Here is a 17,459-nt window from a genome sequence, read left to right on the forward strand (position 1 = left end):
ACCGTTGCTTTGTATTGCCCATTTACTGCTTGTTGGATCATTTTACATGATAATATTGTTACTGTAAAAAAAAGAAATACATGTTCAGCAGTCTCGGTGACCTCTGGAAAGGAGAATTTATTGGGAGTAGAAAATATGGTTGACATTTTACCAAAGTTTCTTTGACTATTTTTGTTTGTGAAGCCTACAGAATACTGTATTTTGTAATTTGAGGCTCGATGGCACATAAATGTTGTGGGGGAGAAAGTTACCGTTAGAATAATTTTTTACCTTAGTTCGCCTCTAGTTATGCTTATTGACAGTATAATTTCCAAAATAGTTATGTTTGACTTCTGTCTCTCAGACTAAACATAAGTTCTTTTGAACTTTGAGGTTTTGAAACATGAATTTTTCAGATTGTGTTTGGTTTATTGTTTGTTGGTTTGTTTTTTGGTATGATTTTTCTTAAAAATAGTGTTAGAGTTTTTTTCAGCAATGAAATTCTACTTTTTCTTTATGCTCTATTTGGCATTGAGAATACATAAAGTGATATATTAGCATTTATATTTATGAGTATAATAAACAGGAGTTTGTTAGCTGTAGGTTATTGCCATTGCTGCCTTTAGTTCTAGAGAGTAAAAGTAATTATGTTTGGGGTCTGCTGGTCACTACTTTCAAGTATATGCATGATTGGGTATTAGAAAGCCTCATTTTATGCAAAAAAAAAAAAAAAAGATGAAGAAAGAATAATAGTTCAGTGGTAACTCCTCTGATATATTCTGAAGTATATTTTTAATTGACATATTACATTAATACCGTTAGCTCATTTCCAAAACCATTATTACTAAAGCTACCTCAATAAAAGTAGTGTATTTTTTATATTTTTGGTATGTTATTCTTTGAAAATTTAGCTTTAATAAGCCAACCATGACTATAATATGATTGTTGACTCTCTGGTGATTTTTTTGCTTGTTTGTTTGTTTCTTTTTCTGTTCAGGTGTTCAAATTTCTGCTTCAGTCACCAGATATTAATGAGGAAGAAAACTTGACTGGTTAGCACAGTTGTGGCAGTTTGCCGGGGTTTTTTATTCCACAGTGTTTGAGGAGAGATTTGAGGAAAATTTCAAGGAATGGAGTTAGCTCACAGTTTACTACTTAATGAAGAAGCATATAACCAGCTTGGTGAATTTCAAAAAGCAGAGTTCATTTTTGAATGGTTACAGTTTTTGGAAAAACTTTTACCAGTGACTAGCAGAGTAAGTATAATGAGACTTGAGAAGAAAAGCACATTATAGTTATTTCTCTGTGGTATTTTTATTATTCTGTTTCAAAACAAAGAGCTTTATTCAGTATAATTTGCTTCATATTTTTCATGTACATGCAATGAAAGTATGTTCTGCTTTAGCTGCAGCTTTCTAAATGTTACAAGTTTTTGGTCACAGCCCTTCAGATGACAGAGCCACTTGCCCAGTGAAAGGATTTTTTTTTTCTTTCTCTTAATTCAGATAATTACTGCATGATTTTGCAACCTCATGATGAAGAATGGAAGTCATGCTTCCACCTAGCGTGGCACAATTGCTTTGTATTTCTCTAGCAAGCAGGAATGTAACATTTTTCTCTTATTTTTTTTTTTTCCTAGTCAAATGATAAAATATGTTTCCAGCCAACTTTAGTTCGCTGTTCAGTGCGTATTAAGCAGGACATGTGGATATGTAGCAGTAAAGCAACCTAGATAATGCTACGTAAGAGTTATGTTCTTTGTGTTAAAATATGCAAATGAAATACAGTGCGAGATGCTTTTTTTTTTTCTTAAAAAAACATTAAAAAAAATTCTATACGACTAAAATAGATGATAGTTTTAAGGTAAGTTCTTTCCTTTCTAATGCTCAACTTCTTGAAACTCTGCTTAAGTTCTTTACTGCTTAAATTGCTATTATTTCTAGGAATCATTCTATTTTAAAACAAGCATAAAAGAAGCAAGAAAACACAGTTTTGTTTTAGCAAGAAATAATTATACAAATGCCATGGTGAGAATACACTTGAAATGCTACTAGAAAGAATTATGCTCTGGAAAATGTTGGGGTTTTTTATTTGGTTTGTTTTTAATGAATAATAAAGTATTCACATATTTGAGGTGGCTTTTCTGTAAGTAGAAAAGTGCAATAAAATGTTCATTTTTAACTAAGAATGTCACATTATCAGAATGCTAATAATGAAAGGTAATCAGCATTAATTGTCTTTAACTTTTAAATTCAACTGAAGTTTAACTGGTTACTAATCTTTATTTCCAGGCTGATATAAGGGAAAATCAGAAGAAACTAGTTGAGCAATTGACTTCTTTATTAAACAGTTCACCAGGACCTCCTACCAGACGGCTTGTTGCCAAGAATTTAGCTGTACTTTATAGCACTGGAGACACTTTCTCTGTTTACCAAACAATTGACAAATGCAATGAACTCATTCGGAGTAAAGATGATTCACCAAGTTATCTGCCTACAAAACTGTAAGTATTTGTTTTAACCCCAAACTTCAAATCCAGTAATAGCAAGAGAGACAGATTGACGTGGTGAGAGGTTAGTGAAGGAGAGGGTGTGCTCCCTTATTTCTGCCTGCTATCCCGTAGAGCTTTGTGTCATATTGCATGTAGAATTTGGGAGCCTCCCTGGTTAGAATCATTATTGTGGGTGTTGCACAGCTGCAAAAAGTAATGTTTTCTTTGGTATTACATCTCTAAAATTTTTAGACTTGACTATTACAGAAGAGAAACTGGCTTCATCTGAAGGCAAATTCAAATTGCTTCCTTCTCTCTAGCTATTAAACCAATTTTATTTTAATCATTCAGTATATGGTGCCTTTGGGGTAGAATTATGAGTGATTAAGTACTTTGGTAGCATTTTATATATTCCTTTCTGTGTCTTTACTGGAAAGTTCTGAGTAAGAAGTTCAGCTGCATGTTTGGGGGGACGAAATTCAGGTAAATACCTTACAATGTAAATTGCCCTTGAAAGTTTAATAAGCTTAAAATATGTTTTTCTTCCTTATTTAGAAGTTTCTTGTTATGATTTATATAAAAATACCATGAAATCAATTGCACTCAAACACTTTAAAATCACATTAGTTTTAAAGCTTTGAACAGAGGCAGATTGGTGGCTGATGGGAGTCAGTGCAGGTTGTATATGTTAGAACAAAATTTGACATACCTAACTAGCTGTTATTTACTGTAACCACTGGAAATAAATGCCTTGAGTGATTTGAAAGCTAAGCTAAATTAATTTATTTAGGAATGTAGGAATGCTAAACTCAATGCTGTCACTCACGGCTATAATGACCATAGTGTGCTTTAAGGTAATAGAGTAAACTGAGGCCAGTTTATGCTTTATATTTTCATTCAGTGAAGGGACAGAACGAGACTGCAATATGCATTGCCATATTGAATAAACCGTGCTTTACAGCACATCAAACAAGCACTGATTATTTAAAAAAAGGTGAAGAAAGCTTTTCAAATGTAACTTAATTAACATTAGTTAACGAAAAAAAATCTTTACCTGACATGATGCATCTGAGTTCACTGCCAGAGAATACATAAAGAACATAGTAGTTTCAGATATTGTATGTGTACATAAGGAACCAAAAAGGTACAAGACAGTTAGTGATCTCCAGCCAGACAACTGAAAGTCAGGCCAGAGAGACTAACAGCAACAGCTAACACTGTTATAAGGGCAGGTGTTAGAAAAACACAGAGAAGGTAGTAATAGTGCTGAGAAGAGCAATGAAATGTACAAGCATAACTCCAGGTACAAATATATAGTTATTGAGCACATCTGTTAATCCAACTGGGAAACTGGGCATAGTTAGTTAGAAACATCTGAAATGTTTGTAACTAAATGCCTAAAGCATAGCCAACAGAACAGAGAAATGTGCACTGATACTGCAGGATGTGAAACTATATCTTAAGGTGCAAAATATTATGAATAACCTTTATTCCTGAAACAATGCACATCTTTCACTGTAGTGAAGAAAACTGAAAATAAAGGTAGAGATAGTAAAGCATCATTGTGCATTAATTATACAGTTTACAAAGCAGAGTAGAATCTGCCTTTCTCCTTTGCTTCACATGCTAATCCTCTTTGTGACAACCCAAGTGAAGCTTCCTGAAAGTAGATTTTTGTAAGGAGTCAGCTGTATTTTCCAGTACCACAATGTTTTTTTGTTTCCCTGTTGTTCCAACTGACCTCTTGTGCAGTCTTTATGAGTTAAGAATAAGGTTGCTATAAAAGGTCTTAGTCTTGCAAAATGAATTACTGCTATTTCCAGCTTCTCAGCAGTGAGTTTCAATAACGTTATAGGTGAGTTGTTGTATGGAACAGAACTCTGCCAGTCTTCATTGCTTTGGCTGCAAGGTGCCACACTGGAGGAAGTGGGATGTCAGCGTAGCAAAAAGGGATGATGGAGTCCATTGGCAGCAAGGCAGAAATGGCAGACAGACAGAAATGGCAGATACCCAGAGTTAGAAGGCAGAGAAGTTCAGAATCCTGCTGGGTATGTATGCAGTAGTGAAGAGAGGAAATAAGAGAGAAAGTGGAGGAAAGGGTAGCGGTAAAATACGGTTTGCTTTAAAAAAGGTTTGGAAATGGGATTTCTTATAATACTGTCTGAGACAACAGGCTATAGAAGAATAATCAGAACTGCAGAACTTTTTATTGAGTAAGATCTTTCATCTTGGGTGGCAAGTGTGAATACTTGGTGATCAGTGAAGAAAGACTGCTTTTTTTTCTTCTTTTTATTTTTTTAAATCATGACTAAAGTGTTGTCTGTCTTCGCCATCTGTCCTTATTCAACATACATGCCCATGTTGTCTGGTAGCAACACTCAGCTGTCGTTCACAATGTGTTGATTCACCTGAAAACTCCTTTAAATACAGTTTATAGCGAATTGTTCTCTTACCCCATAAATTATAATTTTTCTTTTTTTGCAGAGGTGGAAAACTTAAATGTTTTAGGCAAGCATTTTAAACAGATAGGTGCTTATCTACTAAAATTGAGTGTGATGTGAATGACATACCAGATCACTTAAACAGATCGTGTAGTGTGGATGCAACTTCTTACTTTACTTCAAATTACAAAGTTTTTTTAAAAATCTGCTAGTGTTGCTTTCAAACCATAAGCATTTTGAAAGCATTTGGCTGGTCAGCAAACTTTAATAGCTGATATCAGTGGTGTTCTGCCACATGTTTTAAGTATTTTAGGTCTGCATTTTTGTTAGTATCTCTCCAAGTACAATTGCTAAGGCAGTATTTGAAAGAAAACAACTTAAATGTATCTTTATATAGAGAGCTGTATGTCAAAATGGGGCTATGCAGTCAAGGAGGGAAAAACACAGACAGGGAGGCTTTTCCCTGCAAAAACCTAAATTTACAAGCTTCCTTAGATACTTGTGGCTGTTGCTTGTTACTTGACAGATAAAGTGACTCAATACAGTTTGGACATAGTGAAGAAACATTTGTGGGGTAAAGCAAATGGACAACTACAGGCATGGTAAAATCCTAGAAGGCAATAAGAAGAGCTTCCTAAAGTCCTATGCTTTTAACTTTTATAGGAACTTAAATATTGATAGGTGAAAGTAGTTTGAATCTCATCTTTAGTTGATTATATGTTACTCATCAACAAATGTTGCCACTTTGTTGCTAGAAATTACTGTTCAACACTGACTGACTTTTTCATGGAACACTTAAGCAGGTCAGAACAGCCAACCATGTAAGAGTGTTTGCAGATTATACCATGATGTAATAAGGTCGTTATGATTTGGTTGTTGGGTTTTTTTCTGTAGATGTTTGTTAAATATTCTGGATTTGGATTATGATGTTAAATAAGCATTATTTAGTTTTAAAGCTAATTAAGCAGAGTATCTGTGACCGTCAGATGGTCGATTTACTAGCAACATTTGTAATTTTATGCCCAGCCACACCATGAACAGCATTAAAATCTAAACTTGTTGGTGTATACTGAGTTGGATAAAAGTAATAATGAAAAATGTTGTTTTAATGAAAATAGGATTTTGGTATGATAAGAGATAAAGAACACCAATTTTGTTTCTTTTACTTTGCTTTGTCATTTAGGGAATTACTGTTAATAATAATTGCCTTTTTCTAATCAAGAATGTGTTCAGTATGTGGTTTTAAAATTCTTTATGTGAAACCTGAATTCAGGTGCGGAGTAAGTAAAGTGTTGCTTTGTTGGATGAGGTGCTGGGCAGTGTCACTGCATGTTTAAGAAGATCTGGTCAAAGAGCTGGAAGCTGATTAAAGATACAATTTCTTTTTTCCTTATATGCGTAAAATTGATTAGTTTAGTTCTAGATCTGTCAATACAAAACCCAAGGGTTTTCCTTAATTATTAAAAGGAAAATATTCTTTAATTAAGCAGCTATTTATTTGATCAATATTCAGTAATTTTTTGCTTTTGCTAAAGGATATGGCAGTGAGCATGGAGTCTAGTTCTCAGTTGGAAACTAAATACGGAATTGTGTGTAGTGAAAAGGACATGGGCTTATGGTTTTATTTCCTTCCAGGTGTTTCCTTATCGCATATTGTTATACATAAATGCCAGAATTTTAATTACCAGATCATTTACAGTCTACTATTGGCCATCGAGTAATAAATAAACCTGTCCCTGGCTACTTCTAGCAGCATCTGCCATAGCACAATACCATAGGCTGTATGATGCAGGGCATGCTCAATTTCTTAGATAGAAATTAATGTTAAGATTTAAAGGTGGATATGCAAATTGTATTCCTATCATAAAATTTATTGGAAGATTGTATTACCTGAATTCTTATATTGTCCAAGTTGTTTTTCCAACCCTTGTATCTACATTTCTCCTAGACTGTGTGCCACACACAGACCTTTTTTCTTTTTTTTTTTTTTCCTTTTGATAATTCACTTGACATTTTTGGGACATTCTGTTTTGTTATTTTGTTGTTTGCACACTGATTACATTAGTCATCCTAACCCCTTTCATATATTACTGCATCCATTTTCACGCATCTTTGGATTTGCTTTTGTTTTAGTGCTGCGGTGGTATGCTTGGGCTATTTATACAAAAAATTGGGAAGAATTTTGGGAAACAGTTTTACTGACACCGTTGGGAATGTGCTTAAAGCAATGAAGAATGCAGAGGTATTGGAACAGCATGTTTAAAAAAATGATTGGAAAGATAATAGGATGTGTACTGTTGGTAGCTGGACCAATGAATATGAAAAAGTGCATGATACCAAAGTATGAAAAAATTTTGGAAAGTCATAGGATAAAAATCAGTGTCTTAATTCCAAAGAATTACTGGAGAGCTAATGGGTTATGACTGTAAAAGGATGGATCATAGCTCTTCTCAATCTGATTTCATGAAAGAACTTGATAAACTAGAAAATCTAATTGCCTTATTAGTAAGAAGATCTTTGTTCCAGCTTGTACTTCATGTTTTGAGTGCTAGTACTTTCCAATAGAAAATAGAATTACTGTTTTCACTTGCTTATAGTTATAGAGCAAGTTACCTCCTTATCTCCAAAAGCTTGAAAGACCCAAATCTTTGTTTACGTATTTCAGTAGCTGCCATTTTGTATTTCCAAGGAGCTTAGGTTGCAGAACTTTTAACATGTCTCTTTTTAATTTTTCAGTCTCAAGGTCGTTATGAGATCATGCTTAGTTTACAAAATATATTAAATGGCTTAGGAGCTGCTGCTATCCCCTGTCATAGAGATATTTACAAAGCTGCCCGATCCTGTTTGACAGATCGATCCATGGCAGTCCGCTGTGCTGCTGCAAAGGTAACGTGCTTTAATAGTGGTTTTTATCAAGTAAGTTCCCTAAATAAAATTCTGGTCTAATGGATTACAAGCACAGCAGTGAATACATTGTTTGCTTTGTTATTTCTCTGAGATTGCATTGGCAGCAAAAACTCAAGTTATTTTAGTATGAAGCAACATGCTTATTTTGTTGTGGAGAACTTTGTGTATTATGTAGCAAGCTAAAACTTTTACTGAGTGCTTTTCCATGTCAAAACATTTTTATTTCACTTTTTTGTCTAGTGTCTTCTTGAACTTCAGAATGAAGCAATATTTATGTGGAGTACAGACCTGGATAGTGTTGTGACCTTGTGTTTTAAATCCTTTGAAGGTTCCAATTATGATGTACGATTAGCAGTTTCAAAACTTCTAGGCACAGTATTGGCTAGAGCTCTAACATCTAAACAGACAACAGGTAAAGTTTGTGCTCTGCTGATTCTTCATCTGTAAAAATCTGTTAGATGATAATAAACTCTCGAGTTCTGTTGAAGCCTGAAGTAAAATCACAATGTAAGCTTCATCTGGCTGGTCATCTCTCTGGTTTGGTCTGTTTTGTAATATTTTTCTTGTGAAGTGGTGGTGGTGTTGTTGTTTGTTGTGTTAACTCATATAAACATTTATAATAAACAAGGTAAAACAATTGGTAAAACTGTTTTTTTTCTGTTGTAAGATTTTTATTGTATTGAAAGAAATTAGTAGCCTCAAGAATTTAAAGGCAAGATTGCATTAAACAGCTTAGAAAACAATACAGCTTGAGAGAGTGTCTCTTTGTTAAACTAAGGAGTTAAGGATATCTTCAGGCTGTTTTTCCACAATCATCAATTTCCACATCTGGATTGTGTAGCAGTACAAATGTGATAAGAAGCAGAAATGAGCGTGTAGTTTTGTTTGCTTAACAGACCACATAAATTTCTGCTGACAGACAGTACTTGATCTAAATGAAGCATCTTGGTACAAAGTTAACTCCAATTTTCAGTGTCGTTCAGAGTGGGTGTTTCTGATCCAATCTTAGGAGCCCAAAGCTAAATATCTAACTGTAATCTAAGCAAAATACCCTGCATCTTGTTGTAAGTATGATTCAGACTGTTCTGCTTTTAATGGCATCAGAAAAGACCTTCAGTGCAATAAGCAGCAAATGACAACATTACATGTCTTTAAGCCCAACAGAATAATTAGGGTTGGAAAGGACCTTAAGATCATCTAGTTCGAACCTGCCTGCCACAGACAGGGACATCTCACACTAGACCGAGACAACACCATGTCACCCAACACTCCATCTTACCTGCCCTTGAACACTGCCAGGGGTGGAGCACTTACCGCTTCTTTGGGCAACCCATTCCAGTGCCTCACCACCCTCACAGTAAAGAACTTCTTCCTTATATCTAACCTAAACTTCCTCTGTTTAAGTTTAACCACGTTACCCCTTGTCCTATCACTACAGTCTTTAAAGAAGAGTCCCTCCCCAGCATCCTTGTATGCCCCCTTCAGATACTGGAAGGCTGTTAATGAAGCATCCGTGCAGCCATCTCTTCTCCAGGCTGAACAGCCCTGACTTGCTCAGGCTGTCTTCATATGGGAGGTGATCCAGCCCCCTGATCATCCCTGTGGCCCTCCTCTGGACTTGCTGCTGCATTTCAGAATTCTTGAGACTGGGAGTTTTCGTCGAAGACTCTGAAGTCTTGATTTCTAAAGTATCTTTGTAAGAATCTTTTGGAGAGAATTAATATGTTACAGAAAAAAATCAGTATTTTTCTCTTCCCAATAAAGTAGAAAAAATAAAAATAAAAAATACTGAGCCTCTTTATGGACTCAATACTTTTCTTCAGAAGTACGGCTACATTGCTTACAAAGTTTAAAGTGCTAAGATAAGGTTAAATAAGAAGCTTGTCAACTGTTTGACTTTTTTATTTTAGTTATTTTGAGTTAAAAAGAAGAGAAAGCTAAGTGAGACATAAGCTAGGTGGGGCTAGAAGGGGCTTGGGGAGAGTTGGAGGAAACAGGACATGAAGTGTGTAGTTCTGAAGTTTCTGTATTGTATTCAATAACCTGCTGATACGTGTTTGGGTTTTGGGGTTTTCTTTGGACATGATTATCTCGAATCTTCTCATTCGTTTTCCCATTTCAATACTTGGAAGAGAATGAAAAATGCACTGAAAATTTTAGGCCACTTAGTATGCACAGTGTGCAGTTGTCATGCTGTTTGCACTCACATGCCCCAGCATGTATTTCAAATGAAGTTTCTGACAAGAAATAAAACAACATATTAGGAAATAATGATAAATAGTTTTCCTAGAAGGTCATAAACATATACTATTATTCTCATTCTTTTGTAGGGCTAATTTAATACTAAGGTGAGATACTTTTTTTTCTGAGAGAACTTGTAGCTGTGTCCTTATCTGGGTAAGCACAGCAGAAAGGTAATTGCTTTGGAATAGAGGGTTGTCTTTGATGGTAAGCTGGAATAAGTTAGTCAGGGCTTTCATGAAGCTTAGGTGGTAGGAATAGGCCATACTGACCTTTTTACAAAGGGAGTTTTGATTGGATGGAAGGGTAAGCGTATGTAGACGTATTAGGTGATGGCCTAAACTATTTAAAGATAGTTGAATCAGAAAAGCTTGAAAAAATATTTGGGTTTGCTGGAACACTGAGTCCCAGAATGTCTTCATTTCTATCGTAAAATTATGTTCAAACCGCGTTTGGATTTGGCTGTGGTACTGAACTTGTGCAAGTTGTTTTTTTTCTTAAACAGAGTTGAAACTTTTCTTCAAAAATGTAACTAGCTGTACAGAGCTGTTTCTCTAAATATTTCCATCTATTCTTAGCATCCACCAGGCATAACGTCCGCAGAATCTCTTTGGAAGAAGCGATGGAGCTACTGGGAACTGGATTTCTGCGTGGAAGTTGTGGATTTCTACGAGCCAGTGGCGACATGTTGAAAGGGACCAGTTCAGTCAGCAGAGATGTTAGAGTTGGAGTCACTCAGGTTTGGATTACGTTAGTTATGATTTTTTGCTAAAAATTCCTATAGCTGCTTTGCTCTCCACGTATCTCTTATTTCATCCTTTTTTGTATCCGTGATGAAATGTATGTACTTTAAAATAAGGATTTACATCTTGAGCTATGCTAGAATAAAAAAATTCTGTTGTTGCTTATTGTTTACCTGACAGTTTGCATTTTTCAAAATTCAATATGTATTACTTCTGAAAGCTGCATGTGATCAGAATTTCAAGTGATATAAATAAGGACTTTCTCCAAATATTTAAAACTTAATACCTTATGTCTAAAAGTGAAAGGGAGAAGTTCCATAGGGAATAATTTCCTTCTATATAGGGACATTCCCAGTCCTGTTCTGAAAGAATGGTTTTGCTCTGAGTAAGTGCATGAAAAATAAGGGAAACAGAATTTAGTAGGGAAAACCCCAAATATCTGTTTTGCTGTTTTCCTGGATGACCAGTTAGAGGATGGAATCTTGTTAACTGAGCAGGCCTGGAGTCAGACCATATAGTGCATGCTGGTAAAAGCAGGATAAATTTTTCAGATAATATCAGATTGACTTTTTTTCTGGAAATAGTATTTTAAACAACATTTACATGGTAAGACCTAGATACTCAAATGTTAAACCTCTGGATCAAAACTAAAGGTCATGATGAACATTTACATATCAAACAGCTGTAGTATTTTAATATGTTACAGTCCCCACAGCTATTTGATACATCCCCTTTTCCAGTTAAGGGGCTTTTTCAGTTCACTTCAACTTCTGCAGTGCAAAAAAATCTGTACATTAGCCTCAGTTACTGATAGAAGCTGCCAGACTTTGCTCTGAAACAGCTAGAAGGTGCTCACAAATTGTTTCCCATGCTCAGATCATGCTGGGTGGAAGCATTAACTTCTGGCAGAGAGACAGAAAAGCTGGGGAACAATAATACCTTGACAGCTATTTGCCTAGTAAATGCATGCCAGACTCCTAGGGTGTTCTGTATACATGGTGGTTTTATTAGTTTTCCAGGAATAGATAGTTCACTGTTTTGACTATTTGTACTGCTTTTTGGAGGTTGTCTCATTTTCATGCATTTCTAAGTTAACACAATAGTACCTGTGCTACAGTACACTCTAACTCTACCAGAACTAGTTAAAATAGTGCAGTGTTTCTTTAAGGAAAACTTGAGAAATTGTGCATATGTCAGTGCCTGTGAGTAGAAAACACTAGCAGTTGTAAAATGTACTAATTACAATGTGAATTGCAGCTTATTATAAATTAAAAAATACGAAAACCACTGAAGTTTACTTCTTACGTATGGAAGAAGAATTTATATTTATTCGCGACAAAGCCCGGTTCAAGATATAGCTGTAACTGTAGCCATGGCAGTATGACTCTTCGCAAGTCTTACTTATTCTGTCAAATTCCTCAGTTTTCAAATCTGTGAAACAAGGGTAATGTACTGGTACATTATGAAGTCTAAGTAGTATTTGTCGAGCTATTAGATGCTAACAGGATCTAATAGTAAATTTCTCCATTTATAGTACTTCACTTTCTTTTATGTGAATAATTTTGTTGTTAATATTAGACATGAGGCAAAGTATATATATAAGGCAAATATAGAAGTTTGTTGATACAGGTACAAGTTGTGGAGTTTCTTATGAGGAATTTTGTGCATTCATTTTCGTATTCTCATTTTTTATATTCCCTTTTCTTGACAGTAACACATCTATCCATTTAAAAAATCCAGCACGTGCACATGGAAAGCGTTTGTAAGGGAGCATATTATGTAGCAAAATAAATGGTCTTGTGATTAGATTTGTAAAGTGGCTTTGCATTCTTTGTCTTTGTTGTGACAAATGTAGTCTTTTTATGGTACCTCCACTGTAAGGCAAACAAATTCATTGACATGAAGAACAGTGCTTGGGGGCTGCAAATATTCCCTAATTCAAAGCCTATAATAACAAAATTCTCTCAGGGTTATGGGTTATAGTTTTGTAACATAGTAGTTCTTAAAATGCATTCATACATTGAATTTGAGTTCCATGTGCAGAATGTTAAATAGCTGGAAGCTGTTGTTCGGTGGGACCAAACACAATGTTTTACATAACAAGTGCCTGTGCAGGGTAAACTGCCATTTCTCACACTCTAGGATAAAATAACATGGGCAAGCAGCTTGAATTAACTTACAGTAAAAGCAGACTACAATATTGCTAGTATAGTTTTGGTAGTAATTTACATAATTTAAATAGACTAAAACAAAATTTGCAGCTACCTGAAAGTGAGAATATATGGGATTGGTGGATGTGTAAATGTATAAGTAATCTCAGTTTAGTGATGGTTTAGTTGTGGCAATATGCAGAGATTAAAAAAAATAAATGTATGCAGTATAGTTGGCAGTGGTTTTATGGCTGATATTGCTCTAAATTATGTTTCCTTTTCAAATTTCTTCCAGGCATATGTGGTATTTGTCTCTACATTAGGAGCACAATGGCTTGAAAGGAACTTCTCTGCCTTCCTTTCCCATACTCTGTATCTTGTGTCTCAGTCTCATCCTAAAGCTATTCATAGTCAGATGGATGCTATCGGCAGTCGCCGCTGTGTTTCATTTATCCTTCGAGCTACAGTAGGAGGCCTTCTTGGGGAAAAGGCTCAAATTGCAGCTGCCAAGGAGATTTGTCAGGCCATCTGGAAACTGAAGAAAGTTGTGGGTATGGGTCTAACAAGATTATCCATTTGGGCCTCTGTTTTTCCTTTTTAAGTAATTGTCTAATTTCCTAATCCAGAGACTGCAGAAATAGAATGTATAGTACTGATTTATTACCATAATAATGTAGAGGGCTTTTAATGGACTGCTTTGTTTTTAGCTTAAGCTGATTATTTGTTTGTGTGTGTATACTCACATGTGTACATGTCTCTTAAAGCACTCTTCCCTGGTGATATCATTTTAACCAGTTACAGATAAAATAATAAATACATGCAGTAATAACATACAGACAGTATTGTAAGCCGATGTATGTCTAGCCAGATTCTGCCGCCTTGTTCAGAGCAGCTGACACTGCTGATGGTTCAAAAAAGAAGCATTTGTTCCTGATTTGACAAAATCAGCATTTCTCCTGGAGAAAACCTCTCTTGCATGATAAAGTCTTGTATACAGCTTCCAAAAAAAAGCTGCCCATCTCCCAGCATAGGAGAAAAGAAAGAGAATGCTGGGCATAACCAGTCATCCCCTGGTATACAGCTGCTTATTGTATCCCATTTAAATATCTATATGTTAAGTGTCTCAACTGACATAATTATTTGTGTCTCAAAAGATGACTTTCCAAACCCTCCAGATTTTTCCCTTTCTTTTTATTCCCTGCCACCCCACCTTCTCGCTTGCTTACTTGCACTCTTTCACTCTTTCCTTCTTTTTTGTCCCTCTATGTAGTAAATGGCAAGTTAAATCAAAGCATGAGCTCTTCAAGTCACTTCAGTGAGGCTGAGAATAGCATGCTCCTTAATGGCCGCTGTTCCCTATCACTCAAAGATAAACAATTTGGTAGTTTTCCATTTTAGCTTCCCACCTGCCCTCACAGATGTTACTTCACTATCCATGTGAGTAATAGAAATGTGCTTGTCTCAGTGAAGGTAAAACTTTATGAGAACAGTTTGGTCAAAAATGGTAATGATAAAAGCTCGTTTGGCAATATAAACAACTTATCATAGCAAAATCTTTGTTCTGATCTGTTTGTTTCATTCTGGCAATGATTTCATGGGGATCTTCCTATATTGTGTTATCAGATGGTGCAGTGAGTGACAGTAACTTGGAAACAAAAATTAGTACAACAGATGTAACAGCAAGTCAGCATGTGCTTGTGTGTGCACTTCAGGAACTTGGAAGTCTCATTCATGGCTTGGGAACTACAGCAGCACCATTACTACAAGACTCCAGTACAGGTACAACCCCTGAATTATTTTGTGAACCAGAGTACAAAATACATTAATTTATTCACTGCAATCTTCTCTGATTTCTTATGGCTAGACAGTCAATATTTTCAAATCTGCTGGGTTCCTTTGTGTGGCACTGACCATCACAACCTTTCTTCTGGTGTGCAGTCTTCTCACCTGGACCTCCTTAGTAGTTCTGTCCTTTTCTGTTTTCTTCCACTTAACTAACAAAGCCACAAAAAACAACAAACCAACCCCACAAAAAAAGATGCAAAGAACAAGAAAGGGGTTGGTAAGCTTTCCTGCTGTACGAAATCTTCAGGTATTGTCCAAGGAGTTCTGTATCTTCTCTGACCTGCAATAGTGCATTAATTTAAAACAAACAAACAAAAAATCCATGTCAAGTTTAACTCTCTTAATGGTTGTAGTTGAAGCCCAACACTTCATAATGTTTACAGTAAATCTGTTCATTTGAGCTGTGTATCTTCATCTGCCTTTATTTAGCGGCTTTTATTCTGGATGTGTTCAAGTGGACATCTCCTTTCTTGATTATACTTACAGATATAGTCTATGCATGTTTGTGTAGCTGTCTAATATGTTAGGTTTTCTTCATGTTACTTTTCAGGGTAACTTTTTTGAAAAGTATTTGGCTATTTCAACCTGATAAGAAATATCTTTCAATAAAAATCCGTAGTACTTTTTAAAGAGAATTACAGACACTGGATAGTGGTGTGTTCATCAGTCCTTTGTATACATTTTTGCTTGTTTCACAATCTGCTTGCATGTTTCTTAAGTGTGTTAATGCTTTTTATTTTTCAGGAGTTCTGGAAGCAGTAATTTCTGTCATTCTTCATCCCAGCATTTCAGTTAGACTCACAGCAGCTTGGTGTTTGCGCTGTATTGCAGTAGCGTTGCCCTCCTATGTGTCCCTACTGTTGGATCGTTGCATTGAACGTCTTACTACATTGAAATCCTCCCCAGAAGCAGTAACCGGCTACAGTTTTGCGGTTGCTGCTTTGCTAGGTGCAGTAAAACACTGTCCTTTAGGAATTCCACATGGAAAAGGGAAGGTATGGTCTGAATACTTTATTTACAGTCAGTTTTTTATTTTTTTACAGTACTATTTGCATGTATTCTGTATGACAAATGTAGTATACTAGTGAGACACTTTATTTCCTCAAGAAGGTAATTTTGAAGCATACCATAAGTCAAATAAGCAAATGTTTTTCTCGCTTTTGTCAGGATTTTGAATTTATCAGGAAATGTCACTAATGACCACTCATACTGTTATGTTTTTCTAATGAGGAAGTTTGCTGGGGGGATAGGTTTGTTGTTTTGGGAGAGAGGTCAGTTCTGTGGAGCTGTAAGGACTGATACTGAACAGCCTAAGAAAAGGTGTACCTGGAGAAGGCATTTATTCTGTAGAGTTACATTTTTCAGAACTTCAAAGTAAATTATTTACAGCAAGATCAAACCTTCTGCAATTCTGGCCCAGTTTGATGTTGGTTTGAATTAGAAATCTGTCATTTAAGCAGTGTTAGTAGTGATAAAAGGCTAGTTTGGAGTAGACTTTGCCAAAGGAAAAGATCATTTATACTTAAAAACACGATTAAACGTATATACAGGGACTGTTGTACGCTGTGATGTTGGAAACAAGTTTCCTAGAAGGAAAACCATTCAAACCACAGATTAAGCAAAATTAATATTTCCCAGGCATATTAGTGACTCTCCAGTGTACAGTTTAGTCAGTGCTTACACCAATAGCATCAATTATGTGTTATCTTGAAAATCTTTGGTCAAGTCCAAAGAAACCTTTAGTCAAGTCCAACAGATACATGCTTTCATTTAATTTTACAGAAGTTAACAGCAACCAGTTTCTTGCATTAACATAGTCTAACTTGCAGTCTCTCCAAGATCCAGTCTCTCCACTAGCATAGATAGGACATACTGTGCACTGAAGTTTTAGGGATATGCCAATGTAGAAATACAGACCCGGAGAAGCTATTTCCATCTCAATGAGAACTTCATCCATGGAGTTATGCTCACAGTTGGAACACCACAGCGCGACATAAATGTCAGCAGTACATGCTAATTCTCTGCATAATGTAGACGCGTTCTTGGTTCTGAATATACCTTTTCTGGAGCCAGTGGACATTAGGGAAGAAGTGTCACACTTTTGTTCAAGGATTGTGAAGTTGTTTATTATTACACTACTGTAAGATGAAAGGAATGCTTTAGTACATTTGGAGTAATGTTCCTTGTAGTGACTTGCAGTGATTCCAAACCACCCTTTCCCTGTTGTTGAGTACTAACAGTTCCATGCCACTCCTTAATAGACGTTGCTAGCTGCAGTTCTCCACATTTAAAGACCCAGCTGCTGAAGAAACTATTTATAAATGTTAGAAAAAAAAACGCCAAACACCTGAAAACCCTGTTTTTCTTAGCTTTCAAAATTGTTTTCTTGTGATTAATGAAAGACCATGGGGAGAGAACAAAATTAGTATCATTTGCCCAGTTATATAGAAGTGCCATTCTATTTAACAGAGAAACTTAATTGTTAACAAAGATTTCTTTTAGAGGAAAATAATAGGATGAAATAGGGTCAGGAGGAGGTATGAGAGGGCACGGAAAAGTGTGGGAGAAATGCTATTCTGTGCTAACCTGGCAGGGAGGATAACAGTGAAGTTGACAAAAGCCGTTTCCCATTCTCTCCTAGGAACACTGCCAGATTCCAGGC

At 35.8% G+C, this 17,459-nt stretch overlaps 1 protein-coding gene across 8 annotated transcripts in view; it reads left to right on the forward strand.

Annotated features, from left to right (window-relative positions):
- The window catches only part of HEATR5A (HEAT repeat containing 5A), an 86,229-nt gene that overhangs the window by 28,939 nt on the left and 39,831 nt on the right, over positions 1 to 17,459 (forward strand). For all 8 annotated transcript variants that reach the window (XM_065686411.1, XM_065686409.1, XM_065686414.1 and 5 more), the window contains exons 3-11: positions 977 to 1,235; positions 2,271 to 2,482; positions 7,045 to 7,153; positions 7,648 to 7,797; positions 8,059 to 8,230; positions 10,638 to 10,798; positions 13,248 to 13,503; positions 14,576 to 14,731; positions 15,542 to 15,792. In XM_065686411.1, coding sequence (XP_065542483.1) covers positions 1,110 to 1,235; positions 2,271 to 2,482; positions 7,045 to 7,153; positions 7,648 to 7,797; positions 8,059 to 8,230; positions 10,638 to 10,798; positions 13,248 to 13,503; positions 14,576 to 14,731; positions 15,542 to 15,792 — 1,593 coding nt within the window. In that variant the 5' untranslated portion in view covers positions 977 to 1,109. The remainder of the gene's footprint in view (positions 1 to 976; positions 1,236 to 2,270; positions 2,483 to 7,044; positions 7,154 to 7,647; positions 7,798 to 8,058; positions 8,231 to 10,637; positions 10,799 to 13,247; positions 13,504 to 14,575; positions 14,732 to 15,541; positions 15,793 to 17,459) is intronic.

Source organism: Lathamus discolor, chromosome 6, assembly GCF_037157495.1.
Source record: "Lathamus discolor isolate bLatDis1 chromosome 6, bLatDis1.hap1, whole genome shotgun sequence".
Classification (NCBI taxonomy): Eukaryota; Metazoa; Chordata; class Aves; order Psittaciformes; family Psittacidae; genus Lathamus; species Lathamus discolor.